We start from the raw sequence: 19523 nt of genomic DNA, 5'->3' as shown, positions 1-19523 counted from the left end.
ATTTTGGGAATTTGTTACAGCTGGTAATGTACCAAGTGAGCTGAATAAATAGTCAATGAATCAGTTCACTGGTTAATATCCCAAAAAAAAGGGTGAATTAAAGATTTTCAATATTACTCTTAAATTTATAGCAAAATATATTGCAATGCAAATACTAAAGAGAAATAGAAAAAAAAAAAAAAATGAGCGTGCCCAACCAACTTAGGTAAAGCATCTGTTTAACAGAATCAAGAAACAGATCTTTCTGTTTCACTCTTTCTCTGAACATGAGAAGTTTCTCTGAATTTCATTTCCTAATCCAACTTCAAGTCACTTATCTTACTAATAAGAACATCAAAGTTAAGTTTTCTGATTTTCTTAGATACCAGTCTGCGTCATAAAGGCATTAAACCATCTGGTGAGTAGCTATCTCATATTTATTTACAAAATGTCTTCTCTCTTGCTCACAAAAATACATTACTTCTACAAGAAGCCAGCCTACTTCATTGACACAGACATAAAGTCAAACAAAATTCAGAATACAGCATATTAATACAAACTATATCAATTTTACCACTTGCTTTATGAAGGATGCCAGTCACTAAATCACACAGAGCAAACTCCCAACAATGTGTGCAGTATGTAGCAGGACAAAACACTGTCAGTTCAAGCCCACACGTGAAGAGCAAGAACCCCAGGCTGGTGCCATTCTGCCAGTGTTAAAATTCTGTCTTACTGGCAAAATAACACTGAAAAGAATTACTGTTTTCCTCATTTGTGAAGTGAGGTTGGTAATAATACCTACCTCACGGGTTTTTATGAGGATTTGACAATTCACGGAAAAGTCTTAGAGCACATAATCACTCAGAGCATTTACTACTGATAACACTACTATGATCTTTTGCAGTGGAAAATGCATGACCATGGACCAACCAGTAGATCAAGATGAACACATGGACACTAACAAAACTCAAAGTGCTGCTCCCAGGTGGGGTAGGCTTTGATGACCAGAGGATTTGTCCCAATTTCATCACTGTTACACGTTCCAAGAATCAAAGAGCAGAAACAAAATGGCACAATTATTTTTTTAAAAAATTAGTTATTTTTAGTTAATTTGGATTTCAGAATAACATTATACCTCTGAAAGAAATGCTGACTACCACCACCACCACCAACAACAACAACAAAAACAAACAAAATCAAAAACTGCATACAGGTATGGGGTGGGGTGGGGTGGGCTGGGGTGTAGCTCAGGGAAAGAGCACTTGCTTGGCATGCTGAGCTCCATCCCCAGCAGAGGGGAAAATAAAACATGTGTACTGCAAAAAATAAAGTCTTTCTTCAGATATGCTTTTCTTAAGACAAAACAACTGTATCACAAAATTTGACAGATAATCATATTAATAAAGTGGCTGATTATACATGATTTTAAAATGTAATACTTGACCATACAAAATAATTTCTAATAAAGTTATTGCTATCTATCTAGGCTTTGTGACTTGTCTTTCAAACATGTGCTTAAGAGAAAAAAAAGACTTCTCTTAAAAAGTCTAACAATGAATCTAGCATTGTCCTTTCTACTTATCAAGCCTTCAATAAGTGTCTAAGATGCAGAGCTTTGAAGTCAGAAGTTTCTGGTTGGAAGTCAAACTTCTGCCTACACTACCTGGACAGTGTTTAACAAATTACTTAATCTCTGTGAATCTTAGTGAATCTTAAACTTATAGGCAACAAGGGAGCAAATATACCTAAACCAAAAGAGTTTTGTGAAAATCAATTAAGGAAGCAATATGCAAAATATATCTGCATGCAGTGCCTAGTACATAGTACCCAATAACTGCCTTTCCTCAGCTAACCCTACTAGGTATTGTTTAATAATCACCTTAATATTTACCCACATTTTATTGTTTCTCAAAATACAAAGCTGAACTTTACTATGCACATGTGCTTATTTAAAAGTTCGAAATGAAGGTTGATGTCAGCAAAAATGGCTGAGTAAGAAGCCCAAGTGTTCACTCCTCAATAAAAACCTTATAAATACTGGCAAAAAAAAAAAAAAAAAGAATCAACTTTTCTCACATTCTGGAAATAAGCTTGCAGTCACCCAACAAGCACTATTAAAGAAAAATGGCTGAATCCTGGTAAGAGCTATAAAATTTGTTGTTTAAGCATGCCATAGTTCCATCTCCCATTTTTCACTTTGGTAGTAGTCTTAAAAATTATAGCCTACATTCTTAATACTAGAGCTCATTCAGAAAGAACTGCTATTACTGTATCTGTGGTGGCTTGTGAAGACAAGTCCAAAATAATTGTCTTTATTTCTGCCTGACTTGGAATCTACCCAGTATTAAATCTAATACCCAGAGTAGGGATTGAAAACATTTGCAGTCACAATTTTAGTCACTGCTGTCTGAAGTTAACAAATAATAACGGAGGCAAACAACAAACTAACCAAAAAGCTCAAGGAGAGAGGCTAGGGAGAGAAATGTCCCTAAGGACTATGAAAAGCTTACACATATTCCTGTGAATCTAGAGGGCCATGTGCATGTTTAAGAAAGGCCTAGGAAGGCTTAGAATCTCCCCTCTGGCTGACCTGAAGGTTTTGTATAAACAGGAAATACAGGCTGAGGTCACTGTAAACTGCCTGGCTAGTACTGAAGGCATACCCTGACATTACCCACAGAGTCCCTTGGCAGCAACTGGAAGGGGGTTTTCATGTGCTTTGATGATTAGCTGACCACTAAATGAACAAAACCTGAAGGGTCAAACAAGACCATGAATGGAGACTGCACATAAATAATTTGGGGAAAAAAAAAAATCAAACAAGGAACTACAACAAAATAAATCCTAAGGACAGCAGAAATCTGATTCCCAAGTGACTGCATTATCATATTCAAAAAGTCCAGTTTCCAATAAAAAATGATGAGGTATAAAAAGAAATAAGAAATATATAGGGAAAAGGTAATCAAGAGAAAGGGTAACAGAGAAAGCATAGATATACTTACTATGCTAAACGTTTTACATTAGCTATTTATGAAATGATCAAAAAGCTAAAGGAAACCAAAAAATAAATGGATTAATTAATTTAGAAGAAAAAAAAAAGGAAAGACAATATCCCAACAGAGAACCAACACACAAAATTCACGAAAAATGAACCAGAAATTCTTCAGCTGGAAAGCACAATAACAAAAATGAAGAGGGGGGAAAATCACTGAAAGAGTTAAGAGCAGACTTAAGGAGGCAGAAAGAAGGATCAAGTACTTGAAGGTAGGTCAGCTGAGTCATAAAGTAACAGCAATAAAAAAATCATTAAGAAAAGTGAATGAAGTCTTAAGAGACCTAATGGACATCATCATATACAAAATTACAGATTTGGAAGTCCCAGAAGGAAAGAAGCAAGAAAAGATGCAGAAAGAATATCTGAAGACAGATATTGAAAAAAAATCAATGGTGTTGGGGAAAAAAAAAAAAAACAGCCTCGAATTAATGAAAAATGTTAATCTGTACTGCCAAGAAACCCAATGAATCCCAAATATGATGAGGTTGAAGAGATGTATGTCCTAATCAAAATGCTCAAGACAAAAGACAAACAATAGATCCTAAAAGTAGTGAGAGAAGCAACTCATTACAGAAAGGAGGAGTTGTGTAATCACCAGAAGGCAGTGGGATAGGAAATTCAAATTGCGATAGAGAAGAGAGCTTCAAATCTGCCCCCAGCCCAGAAAACCTATCAACCAAGCATCCTATGTTCAGCATAACTATCCTTCAAACAATGAAGGAGAAATTAAAATACCCTCAGATCAAAACAAAGAGTGCATCACTGGAAGCCAACTTCCCACAGGAAACAAATGGAGTTTTTCAGGAGGAAATAAAAAAGAACCTGGACAGTACACAGAAGGAAATAAAGAACGGGGGGTAAAGTAACCACATAGGTACATAGAAAGGACTGCACAGTGTTTTTATTTTTTAACATTTTGAATTTTCCTATCTAGATTAAAGGGAACTGCATAAAGCAATGAGTATAACCTGTGTTGATGAACCCACAATATAAAAATGTAATTTTTCTCTTTATCCATAATAGTGTAAGGGAGGGAGACTGAAGCTATTTTGGAATGAGGTTTTTATATATTATTAAAATCTAGGTGATAATAATCCAAACTGGATTTTTAAAAATTAAAATGTTAATCATAATTCCTAGAACAATTATTATAGAAATAAATCAGAAAGTTACCTGTAAGGAATTAAAATGATACACTAGAGAAATATCTGTTTAGTATATAAAAAGGGCAATAATGAAGAAAAAATAAAATAAAATGAATATAACTGACCCAGAAAATGAATAGAAAAATGGAAGAAATCTTTCCTTATTAATTATTTCATTTAAATACAGAGATTAGCAAAATACATAAAAGAACAGGATCCAACCATTTGGTATCAAAAAAAGACTTTCAGTTCAAAGACACAAATATGTTTTTTTAAAAGCATGGAAAAAGATATTTCATGTAAATAATAACCAACGAAAAGTTACAGAGGTTACACTGATGTAAGACAAAACATTTTAAAACAAAAACTCAGGAACAAAAGACATGAGAAAAGCCTAGAAACAAAAAGAACATGTAACATTTATAAACATCTGCTCCTAACAACAGGGTTCCCCCAAAAAAACATGAAAGAAATATCGAAAGCACCCAAGACAGAAACAGACACCTCAGCAATAATAACATGAAATTATCATACTCCTACTTTTGTAAGATTGCAGAGAAAAAAAAAATGAAATCAAAAGAGAGAAACTATAGAGAAAAATAGAGGAAACACAGAACCCGTTTTTTAAAAGGTACATAAAATCAGTAAGTTTCTAGCTTGAAAAATAAAGAGATAGTTATGATTTAGATGTTGACATTTCCTGAAGGATTGTATATTGACCGAGTGGTCCCAAGGGAGGTGCTCTTAAGAGATGGCTGAATCTTTCAGAGGTGGGGCCAAGTAGAAGTCCTTAGGTCACTGAGGTGTGCCCTTGAAGGAGACTGAGGGACCCAAACCACTGCTCTCTCTCTTCTGCTTCCTGGCAATGAAGTGAGTAGTTTTGTTTCACCATATGCTATTGGTGTGATGGGTTGCCCAGCTCAGGCCCAAAACCACAAAGTCAATTGAAACATCCAAAGCTCAGTCAAAATAAACCTTTTCTCTGTATAATTTGATTATTTCAGATATTTTCTTGTAGTGATGGAAAACCATCTGACAAACACAGAAATGACAAATTTTCAAGATCAGGAATCAAGCATATAATACTACAAGAACTCCACTGATGTCAAGAAGATAATAAGAGGGCTAGGGTTGTAGCTCACTGGTAGAGCGCTTGCCTAGCACGTGTGAAAGCACAGGACTCGATCCTCAGCACCACATAATAAATAAATGTACCGTGTCCATCTATAACTAAAAATATTTTTTAAAAAGATAAGAGAATATTAAAAAACTCTATTCACGTAAATATGCTACCATATATTTAATAGAAAAATCTGGAAAATTTTTAAACTGAGTAATTCTCCCCCAAAATGCACATATGTACAGTGATTATTACTGCCATATCTCCTTGGTAATATCCCAAATGTGTCAAGCTGGCAATTTTTGGAAATCGTTCTTCTGATTTTCCTAAAGCTCCAGTGTACCTCTTCCAACCAACATAGGGCATACAGTCTCCACCATACAGTATGCACCTTAAATTGTGGAGTTTTTAATAAACACTGTTTAAGTATCCTTAACCTTACAAACAGTATTTCTTAAAAGTCTACAATACATGACACTTAACATCAGGATAGATATAGGTATAAATGGATAGACAGATAAAAGACAAATGAGAAACATTTTCCCAATACCAAACTACTTGCTCTTTCACAGACTCCTTCAGAAATACTAAATCATTTCCGTAAATTATACCCTTTAGTGTGTTAACTAATATTTAAGCTGCATTTCTGATTTATTTTTACATTTCGACACTTTTCATTTATGTTCTAAGTCAACACTGACACTCTACCAACAAGAACTTACCCTAAGCATGGGGCCATTTTGAAACACATGTGGCTCATCACAAACCACACAGTACTCATTCAATACAGGGATCCGCTGCTCAGCAAACTCAATTGTCTGAATAAAACAATAGAAAGAAACAATTCAGTGGTGCTCATAAATGTTTTGAAAGCCCAGTAAGGACTAAAATACTTCTACAACTGGTAGTCTTGACTCATACCTGCACTAGGAAGCCACGGTCTCGTATTGGAATGCATTTTGCACCATTTGGCTATTAAAAAAAATAAAAATAAAAAAGTAAAAGAACCAAGTAATTTTTTAATTGGGAAAATGTATGAATTATAGCATTTAATGTTTTATGATTATACCCTTTTAACTTTCTTTTTAATACAAAAGTGATCTTTAGAAGATCACATGAAATATCACTGATTATGTTATCAAGATTTTACAATTTCTTTGTTCTATTATAATACCCTTTCTGTCATTGCTACTGCAATCTTTACCTAAACTAAATAATAGCAGTATCAATTTCTAATCTTCTAAGTGTTATTGGCATGTTTGCATGATGACAAAAAAACACTGCCTCTATTACTTAGCAGCAAAAGCTCATACCTCCTAATAAGAACGTTTCAATCTTATTTTACAATTAGATACAATTATTCCTCTAAGGAAACATTAGACAGTTAATGTGGCACATCACTAAACTATATATTATACACAGCTATATAGAAGAACAGAACATTTGGACATTTTCTTTCATAGAATATCTGAAATTATCTTTCTTGGAAAAACTGCCGTGGGAAACATTTAGCTATGTAATTATTTAACATCACTTTCTCAAGGTCCTTAAAACTTATCTTTGAATAGAAATGGGTTTTTAGGATGTTCACAGGAAATTATCAACATACATAGATTTTCATAAAGCAAATGTAACTTACAGCATAATTTACAGTTTGATTTTAGAAATAAAAGTCTACAGAAGAATAACTTTCTGAAAGTAGTATCTATTTTTATCAACTTCTTTTATGGCTGGATGTATTCATATTATGGGTCAAAGCTAAACATGCACCCCCAACATATATGTAAACATTATCTAGAAAAAGCAAACAAAAGTTTTTATCAACTATTTTGAGAATGTAAATAATATAGTCTATTTCTTTATCTGAAATGAGCTTAAATGGTCATCATTCTAGAAGTAAATTTTGTTTAAAGAATCTCCCAAAGAACTTAAGTTATTACGATAGTCATCTCCTGGCTCCAGGAGGACCAGAACAGTTTTAATATAATGTGAACACTAAGATCATCTTCAAGGAATGCTCTGGGGTATACTTGTCAAAGTTGCTTCTCGCTACCAGTGACAACCGTCATGTGCAAAATTCCCCTTCTTAACTGGAAGGGGATTATTCTTAATCTAGTTATAAGACAAATATGATCCTCCATGTGGAAAAAAGCAGAGCTTAGATAAACATACTTAATAAAGCACTCAAATCATATGCTTTCCTTAGGCTTTAGGAATTCAATTAACTTCCTACCACTTTTAGTAGCCATTCATTAGTATGGAAGAAATTTGGAATGGACCTAAAATCAGTAACTACATTACTTTTTCCAGAATTAAAACCAACTATTCAGGTGCCAGCTGTAAATGTCTGGCGTGCAAGGACAACATTCAAATATCAAAGAAAATAGCAAAATTTTAAAATAAAATCCACCAATCTCAGTTCTTCCCTCCACCAGAGCTTATGGAGGAAAAAAAAAAAAAATTCCACTGGCCCTCACGCAACAGTTAAGAACTAAAGATGAAAATATTTACGCACAGCAGGCTGGGAAGATGAAGATGAAGATGGTGTTAAGATACCAATAAGCCCTGAGGTAAGAGAGAGCCTCCTGCCCTCTGCATTAGGTTCCTTGAAAAGCTCAGTTTTGGATGACTTGGGGGCATTGGAGTAAGACTTGCTGAGCAATTTGTGATTTTTCAGTCCATACAGCTCTTCCATTCGGAGATTGCTGGAGTAAGACCTGCTTAACAGTTTATGGGGCTTCAAGTTGGTGTTGTGCTCACATCGAGGGTCTCCAGAACATGATCGAGTCAATAATTTATGGGACTTTAGAGTGAGGCAGTCCTCTTGCTTCACAGCTGCAGTGCAGGGACGGTTCAAGAGTTTGTGCGATTTAATTGTTGTCATCGCCTGCTCAGCCCTAGGGTCGCTGGACAGCGAGCGACCAAAGGTCCGGTGCGACTTTGCGGCGCACACGTCGTCAGCCTTGACTGTGCTGGAACAAGTCCTCCGCAGCAGCTTGTGTGTTTTGGAGATTCCATCTTGCTCGGATTTCAGTTTGGATTTGCTTTTGCCACAACCAGGGGGAGGATAACTTGGCGACCTTTGAAATGAAACAACAATCAATACAGGGAAACTCATGGGTTCAAAGGGCCATGGAGAAAACCTGCCATGCTTAAACTGCACCCACGTGTGGTGCTCGCTTACCCCCTCATTTAGGTATAACCTACCTGTTTAAAACTCACATCAAGGATACCTGCAGGGTGATCAAAGGAATTAAATCACATTTTTCCTCAAAAGCTAAAGAAGATTCTACAGTTTTTCTCTGTCCTACCTACTGCAGAGCCCAGTAGGGAAAATTCTGATAGGGAGCTACACAATTAGGAAATAATTTAAACTTAATTGATAGGAAATAAAAACTCTCAACATACACATGAACATCTATGCTTTTTATGAAATAGGTGTAACTTAAACATTTCCTTGAACTCATAAAGAAAATAAACAGATGCTAAGATTATACAAAGAATATAAACTGAATGACAACAGTCTATCACAAACTCATCCTCCAGCAAGGCAACAACAAAAGTGCCTATTACCAACCTGCGCAAGGTAGAAAATAAATGCAGGGGAGACTTCACTTTCTTCTCTGACAGTTTTTTACTATGCAGGCAATTGGACTTTTCTTTGCTTTGTTTCCACTGCTGTGTAACAAATGTCTGCATGATTCTGTCAATTAAAAGGTAATTCTGTTATCACAGTTCTGAGGTAATTAAAGCTAATATTCTATAGTTATTACGCTGAGAAGACACTTATCAAAGGAAAAGCATTCAGTAATCAATGGGTGCTAATTTAGAATCATACAAGATTTTTCATATATAGAAATGCATTATATAGCAAACTACCAAAATGATACAACTATACCATAATAATTCACAATAACTACTCAATATTAAAATAATTAAATTATACTATTGCTATGATTTAACAATCTAAATGACTGATGAATTGATGGAGGAATAAAAAGAATGAGAATAGTCTTAAGGATCAGCAACTTTAGCTTAAGTGGCAAAAAAAATCTGATTAAGTAAAGTCAGTTTCTTTTACTTAATTTTTTAAAATTTTCTTCATGTAAATGAAAACATATACAGAATTATTCTGTGTCCTTTGAGTAGTATAAGTGTTGAGAAAAAGAGTAAAGCTGCAATGAATGATGACTTAATTCCAAATTCACAGTAAATTTGCATTTAGAATTCAGGAAAAAGGGAAATTTTATTTTACACTTCAAGTTTTTTCACCCAAAATTTCAGCAGGATTTAAATGTAAGAGCATTATTAGGATCATTTCCCCCTGTAATGAACAAGAACTCTCCAGTGACAATATTCTTTGGACCAAGCAGATGTAGATTCTTTTCCTCCTATAAAATAATTCCTCTTCCTATACACCATTCTCTAAGAATGTGAGGAAATGTTCCTAATCTGGTTAAATCAAGAGGATAAAATGGCTAAAATTCTCTGACTTTCACGTTATGTTAGCATTATGAAGGGTGACTTCAAAACCTAAAATAAGAACTCTTAAGCTCTCATATTCAGATTACTAGTTTTTCTGAGATGTAACAGAAATTAACTGTTTCTCAGAAGTCATTTAACAATAGTGGTAACAGGAAGAGTATCTACAAACCCATTTGGTGTAATGACCACCTTCTCACATAGAGAACCACTAAAAGATGTAAGTATTCACACTTGATAAAAGATGTAAGTATTCACACTTGAGTCTGGGTTTACTAATGTGCCAGCACCAAGAAGAATTTCTACAATTGCCATGTGCTGATGATAAAAGAGAAAAATCATTTCAAGGTAAACCATACATCTGAATCAGGTGACCAGTAGACAATGTCATGGCTAACTTTGGGAACATAGGTCCCAGGATCACTTAAAGAGAGAAAAGTGAGTACACTTGGACAATATCATGTTGCTGTCAAAAGACCGGTGTTCAAGAGAGTTAGTACTACCCTCAAATGGAAGCAGTGAACTTCAGTAAAGCAATAGTCATCAAATTGAATTAATAGCATGAATTTAAATTTTGAGTGTTTTGTCCTGATTTGCACTTAAATTGAAAATTACTTTTATGTTATAAATATGAGACACTATATATGAAAAAAATTTATCTCTGATTTTATATTGTACACATTTGAGGCAAAATAGGATTTGCAATATTTTCCCCTCATAAACACGAGTTAACTTTGATCAGTGTAGACTCAACACAGTCATACAAAGTTCAAGATCATTTTCACTGTCTCTGATATGCTCAGCCTTCAATGATACCAAAAAAAAAAAAAAAAAGAAAGAAAGAAAGAATGGAAGAAACTCTAGGAGATCCATTGCTGATTCTGTTTCAGATCAACAATGAAAACAAATGTATTTTTTCTTTTAAGCTGTTTTAATGACATCACATTCTCCCACTATTCAACCAGTATCAAACATATATTCCTCATCTCGAAGGGAGATCTAGGTTTATGTAAGCAGCAGATTACCATGTTGGTTAATAGAATCAATGTGAGGTCAAATTCTGGCTCTTCCACTTTTCTCACTTTGTGACCTTAAACAAATTGCTTAACCTCTTTGACCTCAGTGTCATCCTCTAGGAATGTAACGGTAACACTACCTGTTGTACAGACTTGTGATTTAATATAAGTAAAGATTTGGGACAGTGGATGACATATATAATAAGCACCCCTTAGCACTTGCTGGTGTTACTGTTAAGACTCTACCCTGCTGCCAGAAATACATCAAAACAAAGGATCACAGAAATGTCCAACAAGTGTTTCTTACTCACTGAAAACAAACTAGACAATAAACAAATAGACCAGATTCTAAACTTATATTTCTTCTTTTATGTTTCTGGGAAAATAACCTTTTAATATTCCTATTAAGTACTGTGGAAATGAGATGACATTTTTTTTTTTAATTATATAATTTAAGACTAAAAGGGACCCTAAGGATCACAACCAAATCCAGTTAAGGAAACTTAAACACGTGTCAGACTAAACTTTATCAAGGATCATGAAAAATATTCTACTTTATAATAACAAAGTTTCAACATACTTAAGATTAGTCTATGAAAAAAAAGCAACTTTAGCAAACAACCATTTGGATAGGAATATTAAAAAAAAAAAACATGGTACGCATTCTACTAGGAACAGTGGATTATATCCACAATATTTTTTTCCTGAGCCCATCTGATGTACTCAGAAGTCACGAAGGGGTGAAAGTCATTTATTCCTGGACCTCTGGACTTTTATAATTCTTAACCCCATTTTACTTTTAACGAAAAGTAAAGTTCATTTGTGTTAGAAAAGCACATTAAAGAAAAGCACATAAAATAGGATAGCATAAAACAAAGGAAGGGAATTTGTTGAAGAGAAAAAATCACAGAAAGAGTAAGAAACAATGCCAAAGCGTGGTGGTGCCCTCCCTGCATGGGCAGGCTTCATGAACTCTCCAAGACATGTGAAACTTGGAATCGATGCCGGAAAAAAAATCCAATTGATTCAACAAAACCAATGGCACTGAAAAATCATACCTAATCCTAAAACAGGAAACTGAGAATGTCTCCTGGGGGTCCTTAGAAGAGCACATTGCATAATATAATGTGCTGAACATACACTGTAAATTGACCTTAGTTTCAGAAATGGAGAGTTCTAAACATTAAGGATTTGTTAACTAATTCTACATTGTACATATCTAAACTCAATGGGGACTGACAGGAGTCCTCCCTCCTTTAAATGTGATCCATATAGACAAAGGAAAACTAGTCTGTCATTTAAAAAAATAATGAAATCATATCCATGGAAACATCATGCATAAAAGCAGAGATCATTATATGAAGTGAAATAAGGCAGGCACAGAAAGACAAGAACCATGTGATTTCATTCACAGGTGGACTCTGAAACTGTTGCTCTCAAGAGATGTTGAGAGCAGATGATAGAGAGCAGAGGCTGGGGAGAGGGGATGAGTAGGGGTGGTCAACAGCTCTAAGTCAGAATTAGGTTAGAATAAGAAGTTCTGGTGTGTGACAGGGTGACTAGAAACAACAGGTATGTACTACATATTTCAAAAGTTTACAAGAAAGGATTTTCAATGTTTTGCCATTAAGAAATGATAAATGTTTCAGAGAGATACTTTAATGTGATTTAAACATTATATAATGTATACATGTATCAAAACATCACACATACTCCATTAACATGTGTAATTTTCATGTTTACAAATGTTAATTAAAAATCATTCTAGAAAAATGGAAATGCATTTGTGAGACAGATTTAACCATCACAAAGTGTATTTTTACTTCAAAATATTGTGTTATAAATAAGCACAGTGTTATCTGTCAATTTTTTAAAAACTGAAAGTTAATAAATACAGTAAAAATGCCCTGAGGTCAGCACAGGTAATTTCATGTCCTCCTAATACAGGTTGGCTGATCAAGACTGTTTGAGAAAGAAGCCACATTTTCCCTGTGTGGAAGGTCAACAAAGGGGAGCACGGAGACAGCATCATTATTATCTTCAGGAAAAACCATAATGAGCAGAAGCACAGGCTGACAGGCCCCCAGGCCTCTGCCTAGCTCATACCAATAATCATTCGATTTTAGGAAGAGCTGAAAGTCAGCTCTTGTGTCTGTAATTTACCACTATTATTCTGCTCAAAGACATCACTTTTTTCTGCTACCCTTGTTTTTGGTTCTATCAGAGTCTTTGTTTGAGTTTTAATTTTAAAACCAGACATAAAAATCAGAAAACAAAAACAGATTAGAGTTGAACAATGAAAAAACTATCAGTAAGCCTCCATGAGATTTTATGAGGTCACACATAAGAGCTTCACTCATCTTTTCCAGGTGCTCAAAATCTACTGCCATTTATTTCCACTTCAGATCTACTGAAAATAACAGAGTGTGAAAAAAATCCTAGTGACTACATAAATGGGAGTGAATGTGTACTAATAAAGACATATTGAAGAATGTCTATAACTACATACATATTATATTTCTGAAGAACCAAAATCATTTATAAAACATGAACTGTCATTGTATTAGTCAAGATCCAAATGGAAATAAAGAGCTTACTTTCAAAAAGGAATGTTAAACAGGTGCAGGTACAGGAAAGGACTGGTATAGTCTCAGGGCCAGAGGCTGCTTTTCTGTTACCACTCCAGGTCCCAAGGAGGTGGCAGTGGAAACCACCATAGAACCTGGTAATGGACAGTCATGTAAACATTGCATCCTGGAGCCAAACAGGAAGCTGCTGATAAAAGACTAGTCAGCTCAAGGTGACTGGGGAAGAAACCAGGGCAGCAAACATTCCCATCTTAGGCTCTTGTTCCCTCTGTTGGTGAGGTTAAAGACACCAGACCCTGTGTCCACAGGGGCCAGACTTCCTGGTAATAAACTGCAGGGTGGGGAAAGGAACACAGTGGATCTGGGCAGGCAAACAGAAAGACCCTGGACCAGACCAAAAGAGAGCTATGCTAACAATGATGGAAGCAGCACTTGGCATCAGGATGATTTCCTCAATTAAGGCATTCACTTCAAAAACATCTTAGTAAAACACTGAAAATGAGCAACATGAGAATTCAGTTCTCTTGAATAGAAATTCTTTTTCATTTTTCTTTTGCAGACTTACTTTTTTAACTGATGTCCCAATCCAAATCGCTCTTTTGTGGAAATCTGAAACACATCAACAGTGGGCACTAGAAAGGAAAAAAATTTACAGTCAAGTACTGAATTGAAACTCAATCTTCAGCCAGGAAAAAGACCAAAGGAGTAATATATGCATGTATACACAGGAACATAAATAGTGTGCACACCGTTGTATATATTGCTATTTACATTATGTGTATGTGTGCATAATGATAATGATCATTTTTCTCATTATTGATGTAAATACACATGGATGTATACCACATACAATTATAATCTCTAAAGCAACAGCTTAAATAATCACATATAAAAAAAGTCAGTGTACAAATCTGTAAGTGGAAGAGAGACGTTGTTTGTATAGAATAAAACAATGAAAGGAGGCCAAGGCATAGGAGACTGAGTTTTCACTACATACCCTCTCATGTGATTCATATTTTAGTCAGATTTCTTTCTTTAAATAAATAGCCATTTCTTGAAATTAGCAACTCGACTCAAAAAAAGTTTCTAAACAATTATCATTCACTAGTTTAGAGTATTTATCATGCGCCCATTGTGCCAGTCATGATAGATGAAAGAACAAAGGACTGCAATGTATTTCTGCCCCAGGGAATACTGCAACGCAGTCATGGGAGGAGACAGACCAAAAATGCATTAAGAAAACAGACACAGCTGGAGACATGCATAGAGAGAAGGATGGACAAGCAGCGTTTTTGGAGATGGGGACAGAGGACCATGGATGGAGATCTTTGGGATCTCTTAAAGGGCAAAAGAAGTAGAAAATCATTCAGGAACTTCCTGCAAAGACAAGACCTATGGTGGCTTGGATCAGTGGAGAGGATGAACATTTTGGATCCATACTTTCTAGGACAGCTTAGAGATTTCACTGGGTTAGATTTTAGATTCGAGAAATAGAGGAGTCAAGGGAAAAGGCAAAGATTCTAAGCAGGATGAAATTTAGCAATTCCTAGTACATGGAAAACTGCAGGTGGAACAAATTTCAAAAGGTGATGAATTTGGTTACTCAATCTTAAATATTTTAAGTTTGAGATGCTTCTTACACTCAAGTGGAAACATGGGTAACTGGACAGTGAAGGCTAGTACTTAGACATTCAGGTAAAAGAAATATACTAAAGATACAAACTTAAAATAGCCAGAGTATAAAAGTATTTAAAGACATGAGCTAGAGGAGAAGCTACTCAGTAAATTTAGATGGAGCGAAATCTGAGGAGCAGGCTCTGAGGAGCATGCAGAGACCCAGCAGGAAAAGATGCAGAGGAATGGCCAGAAGAATACAAGGCTTCAGAGTGCTCCTGCTCTGAACACAAATTCACAAAAGCTTTGCAAGGACAGGATGAGCAACCATTAACAAATGCTGCTCAATTATGAAGACTTAAAATTGGTGTTGGGGCCATTTAGCAATATTAAAGTCACTGGATACAGAGACAAGAGTAGCATTTGTGAAATGATGTTACCAAAACCTCATCTGACTGGATTTGAGGAAAGAAAAAAGGAAATGAAGTTGCCTAATGAGACAACTCTAATGATGAAACTATAACAGCCAAGAGAAGCAGAGCAGTATGGTATCAACTGAAGAAGAATTTCAGTGTAAGTTGGTTCTGTTTTAAGGTGAAAGATATTTATTTGCCAGTGGGAATCTTCTAGGAGCAAAAAGAGATGTGACAAGTACAGGAAGCAAAGTGAGAAATGTTGGAATGGTGCCTTAGGTAGGTGCAAGGGGATGGAAACCAGTACACAAGACAAGAAATGGGTGTTCCAACAGTGTCAATCACTGTAAGGGTTGGATCAGGAAAAAAAGAAATTACATTATAAATCAAAATGGCATCTGCAGAATGCCTCACTCCCTGTTTTGGCCAGTACTCTGAAATGCAAACATAGCATTGATCAGAGAAAATGTGGTGTTAGTATTACCAGGCAATCAGTTTCTTTCCTAGGAAGAGTCTAATCCTTTTACAAAGAGTGGTGAAATAGAGTAGACATCACTCCAATCCACCTATTCCAAACACAGGGTTATCAGAATTCAAGAAGGAACACAGAAAATCTGATCCAATCAAAAATTCAAAAAATAAGATCATATTGTGCTCAATCTAGAAGGTACAAAAAAAAAAAAGAATTCCAACAATCAACAGTATATTGCTGTTAAAATTAGTGCAATTAATTACAAAGATAGTAATACCTCAGAGAAAGGTACAGAAAGGAAAAGAACTCTATACTATTTTTATTTCTGTACAGTTAAAAAGATATTTAATTAATTTTTAACAATGCTTTTTCAAATTAATAGCTTCCTGCAAACCAGTAATGCTTACTGGGAAATATACAGACCATAAAAGTCTGGTTAAGAAAATAAGCACTCAGGAACAAACACTGAAAATGAGTGAGCTAAGCACTCCCTTCCTAAAAATACAGTACCAATATATGTAACTAGAAATGACAACAGACATTTCTGGTAGGCATAAGAGTTTTGAAACTTTGGAAATGTTTATTCTTCCCAAATTAATTTACAAGTACGAGTTTACCTCATCTACAATCCAGTTCCCCACAGGGTTCATTTTGGGTGGCAAGGAAATAAAAATGTCACAGAACGAAATAAATTTTCACATTTACAAAAAGGTATAAGTTAAAGTAGTCTTATCCTGTAGGCCAGAAACTGGACTGACACATCGGCAATTTTGAAACATACACATATGTATGTAGGCACATAGTGTCATAAAAATCACAACAAATTATATCATGTCTTTGCTTATATTTCCCCATACATGATTTTTAAAAATTATTAATTTCAAAGTGGAAAAACACATGCATTTCTCCAATTCTCCTCATTCTTGTTCATTCTCATATATTGTCTGATTAGCCCTGGTCACATACTATAGTTCAAATCAAGGTTACTCATACATACATTTCCAAAATGCAGGAATAAATGCTTTTAAAAAACATGTTTTACAAGCTTATTTTAATATAAATGCTAATACCTTCAAAGGCACATTACAAAATAGTCCTTTTTATTTGGTTACAACAATCAAAATTATAAACTATGATAAAGCCTAATAATTTCTTCTGGAGTAATAAATTATATGTTCCTTTTCAGCAGCATTATCTCTAATTCTACTCCTATATTACCCATTACTGCCCATTTTAAAACATGCTTTCCCCCTCCAATTATCAACAAGTAAAAAAAAAAAAAAAATAACCTTTTAGGTTATTTACTAGTGAGATGGATGTGAGTAAATACTGATGAACAAGCTCCAATTTAACCAGTGCATTAAAAAAGAGGAGAAAACCACCAAAAGGACCAGAAATGTAGAATAATTCCATCCCATGTAAGAAACTGCCAACAAATTTCACTATAAAGACAACAGATGGAACCAACCAATCTTCAGGGGCACTAAATGGTTGCTCCTAAACTCCCCACTCCATAGAAGAAGAGGAAGCTAATGGCAAACCACCACTAACGCATCTCAAAATTAAGAGGGCAAGTGAACCACGACACAGTATATGCTCCAGCGAGTTTGCTCAGAGTATGGCTGTACAGGGAGCAAAGAGCCAGCCTGAGAGGCCTTCCTTCCTCAGCAGAAGTTGACCCTTTTCCTGACAACTGATCCAGTCTTAAAACTGCTCTCAGAAGAAACCAATAAAGGGATGTGAGGAATGCAAGGAGGACAGAAAAGAGTGGAAAGCTCAGCAAGAGTACAAACTAAGGTAAAGCCCCAGCTTCAACCCCATGCTGTGAGTAACACTGAAGCATAAATTACACATCAACATTTGTCTAGCTTTCAGGCAAAGTAGCTAGGCCACTATACTCCCACTGGTGTTCACACCAAAAGGTTGGGGAGAAGAAAGAGAACTCCCAAGGGTGTAGCTTTTCTTCCAAGGATGAGTGATTACAGATAATTTGCTAAAGACATGAGCAGTTAGCAGCAAAGTGTGCAGGGCTGGAGGATAGGTGCACTAAGCTATATAAAAAGGTGTCTCAGGGAACCAGGGCACAAGAGTTCCCTGTCCATCCCCACTAGCTATCAGATCTGAGAAGTAATGAATCTAATGTAGACTAAGACTAAGAGTAGGATTCTTCCACTTCCTCTGTTTTTTTTTTTTTTATTTTTTAAATTTGCTATTTAGATATACATGACAATGGAGTGCATCTTGGCAGAGTATACATACATGGAATGTAACTTATTCTAATTAGGATCCCAAACTTCTGGTTGTGCATGAAGGGAAGTCTCACTGGTTGTGTGTTCATATATGAACATAGGAAATATCAATTTCTTCTTATTAATGGAAAAAAATCTATACACAGAAAACATGAAATTCTGAAAGGAGTGTACTTCAACTGGAAAACAAAATACTATCCTTAGGAATATGAAAAATCATAGACAATTACTGATTAATGTTGAAAAGATTCAAAATGATATTGAAAAAACAAAATGAAAGCAACTAATGATAAAGAGGGTATAATGTGGAATGAGCAGAAACTGTGATGAAATTAAAAACCCAGTGGGAACATTAAATTCAAGACTGAATCATGAAAAAAATTACTTGGTGGAGTGAAAAACAGATTGGAAAAACACTTATGAAGTACTCAGATAAAAAGGATGAAGAAATGAGAGAAATGCTAAACAACATGGAAATCCAAGCGATTAGAACCAATCTACATACATTAGGACTAGCAAGTAAAGAAGGAACAATAAATAATTACATAAAACTTTTTTTGAGATGAATTAAGACCTATGTTATGCAAAAACAAAGATGTAAAAGAGCATCAAAAAGAAAAGAAAATAGAACTGGGGTTGTAGCTCAGTGATAGAGTACTTGTCTTGAACGTGTGAGATACTAAGTTAGATCCTCAACACCACATAAAAAAGATATTTTGTCCTACTACAACTAAAAAAAAAAAAATTAAAAAAAGAAGAGAGAGAGAAGAAAACAGTCCAAATAAACACAAAAACATGAACAAACCATAATAGGTTTCTTACAAATGAACAAAAGCAGAGATTCCTAAAGCATTTTTCCCTTTTTGGGGGAACCATAAATTATAAATTATACTTGATAAAGTTTGTTTCATTCACAAAACAAAAATGTCAGGCATGAAAAAACAAACTCTCAGATTTCCGTGGCTTACAAATTGCTAAATATGTAAATAAATCAAGAGATTTAAAAAAGGATAGATACGTTATGATACTACTAAACAATCAAAACAATTAAATATGAATTTAAATAATAAAACATTTATAAAACTATGGAAGTGAAAAAACTTTAAAGTGATATTGTGAGGTAAAAATATCTCTAAAATTCAAGATTATATAAACAAAATAGTGATAGTAAGATTACATAAAAGTGACATTTTGATTACACACGGATGGCATTTGCAGAAATACATTGACTCCAATTCATTTCTAACTCTAAATAGAAGAAAAAGTTGAGACTTGAGAGCTTTGTTATGGAAATTCTTTTTAAAATTATTTTATTTATTTATTTTTTGTGGTGCTAAGGATCAAACCCGGTGTCTCACACAGGCTAGGCAAGGGCTCTGCCACTGAG

At 34.9% G+C, this 19523-nt stretch overlaps 1 protein-coding gene across 4 annotated transcripts in view; it reads right to left on the bottom strand.

The window, feature by feature from the left end:
* Nucleotides 1-19523, bottom strand: part of Parp8 (poly(ADP-ribose) polymerase family member 8) — a 178175-nt gene that overhangs the window by 34224 nt on the left and 124428 nt on the right. For 3 of the 4 annotated variants that reach the window (XM_047555101.1, XM_047555098.1, XM_047555102.1), the window contains exons 11-15: nucleotides 13954-14020; nucleotides 8880-9005; nucleotides 7818-8382; nucleotides 6224-6274; nucleotides 6025-6120 (exon numbers count right to left, since the gene is read on the bottom strand). In XM_047555101.1, the coding sequence (XP_047411057.1) occupies nucleotides 6025-6120; nucleotides 6224-6274; nucleotides 7818-8382; nucleotides 8880-9005; nucleotides 13954-14020 (905 nt within the window). The remainder of the gene's footprint in view (nucleotides 1-6024; nucleotides 6121-6223; nucleotides 6275-7817; nucleotides 8383-8879; nucleotides 9006-13953; nucleotides 14021-19523) is intronic. The other variant, XM_047555099.1, reaches the window with a different exon arrangement.

Source organism: Sciurus carolinensis, chromosome 6, assembly GCF_902686445.1.
Source record: "Sciurus carolinensis chromosome 6, mSciCar1.2, whole genome shotgun sequence".
In the NCBI taxonomy this organism is placed as follows: Eukaryota; Metazoa; Chordata; class Mammalia; order Rodentia; family Sciuridae; genus Sciurus; species Sciurus carolinensis.
The sequence above is the reverse complement of the archived record's forward strand: the minus strand, read 5'-3'. Positions and strand labels throughout refer to the sequence as shown.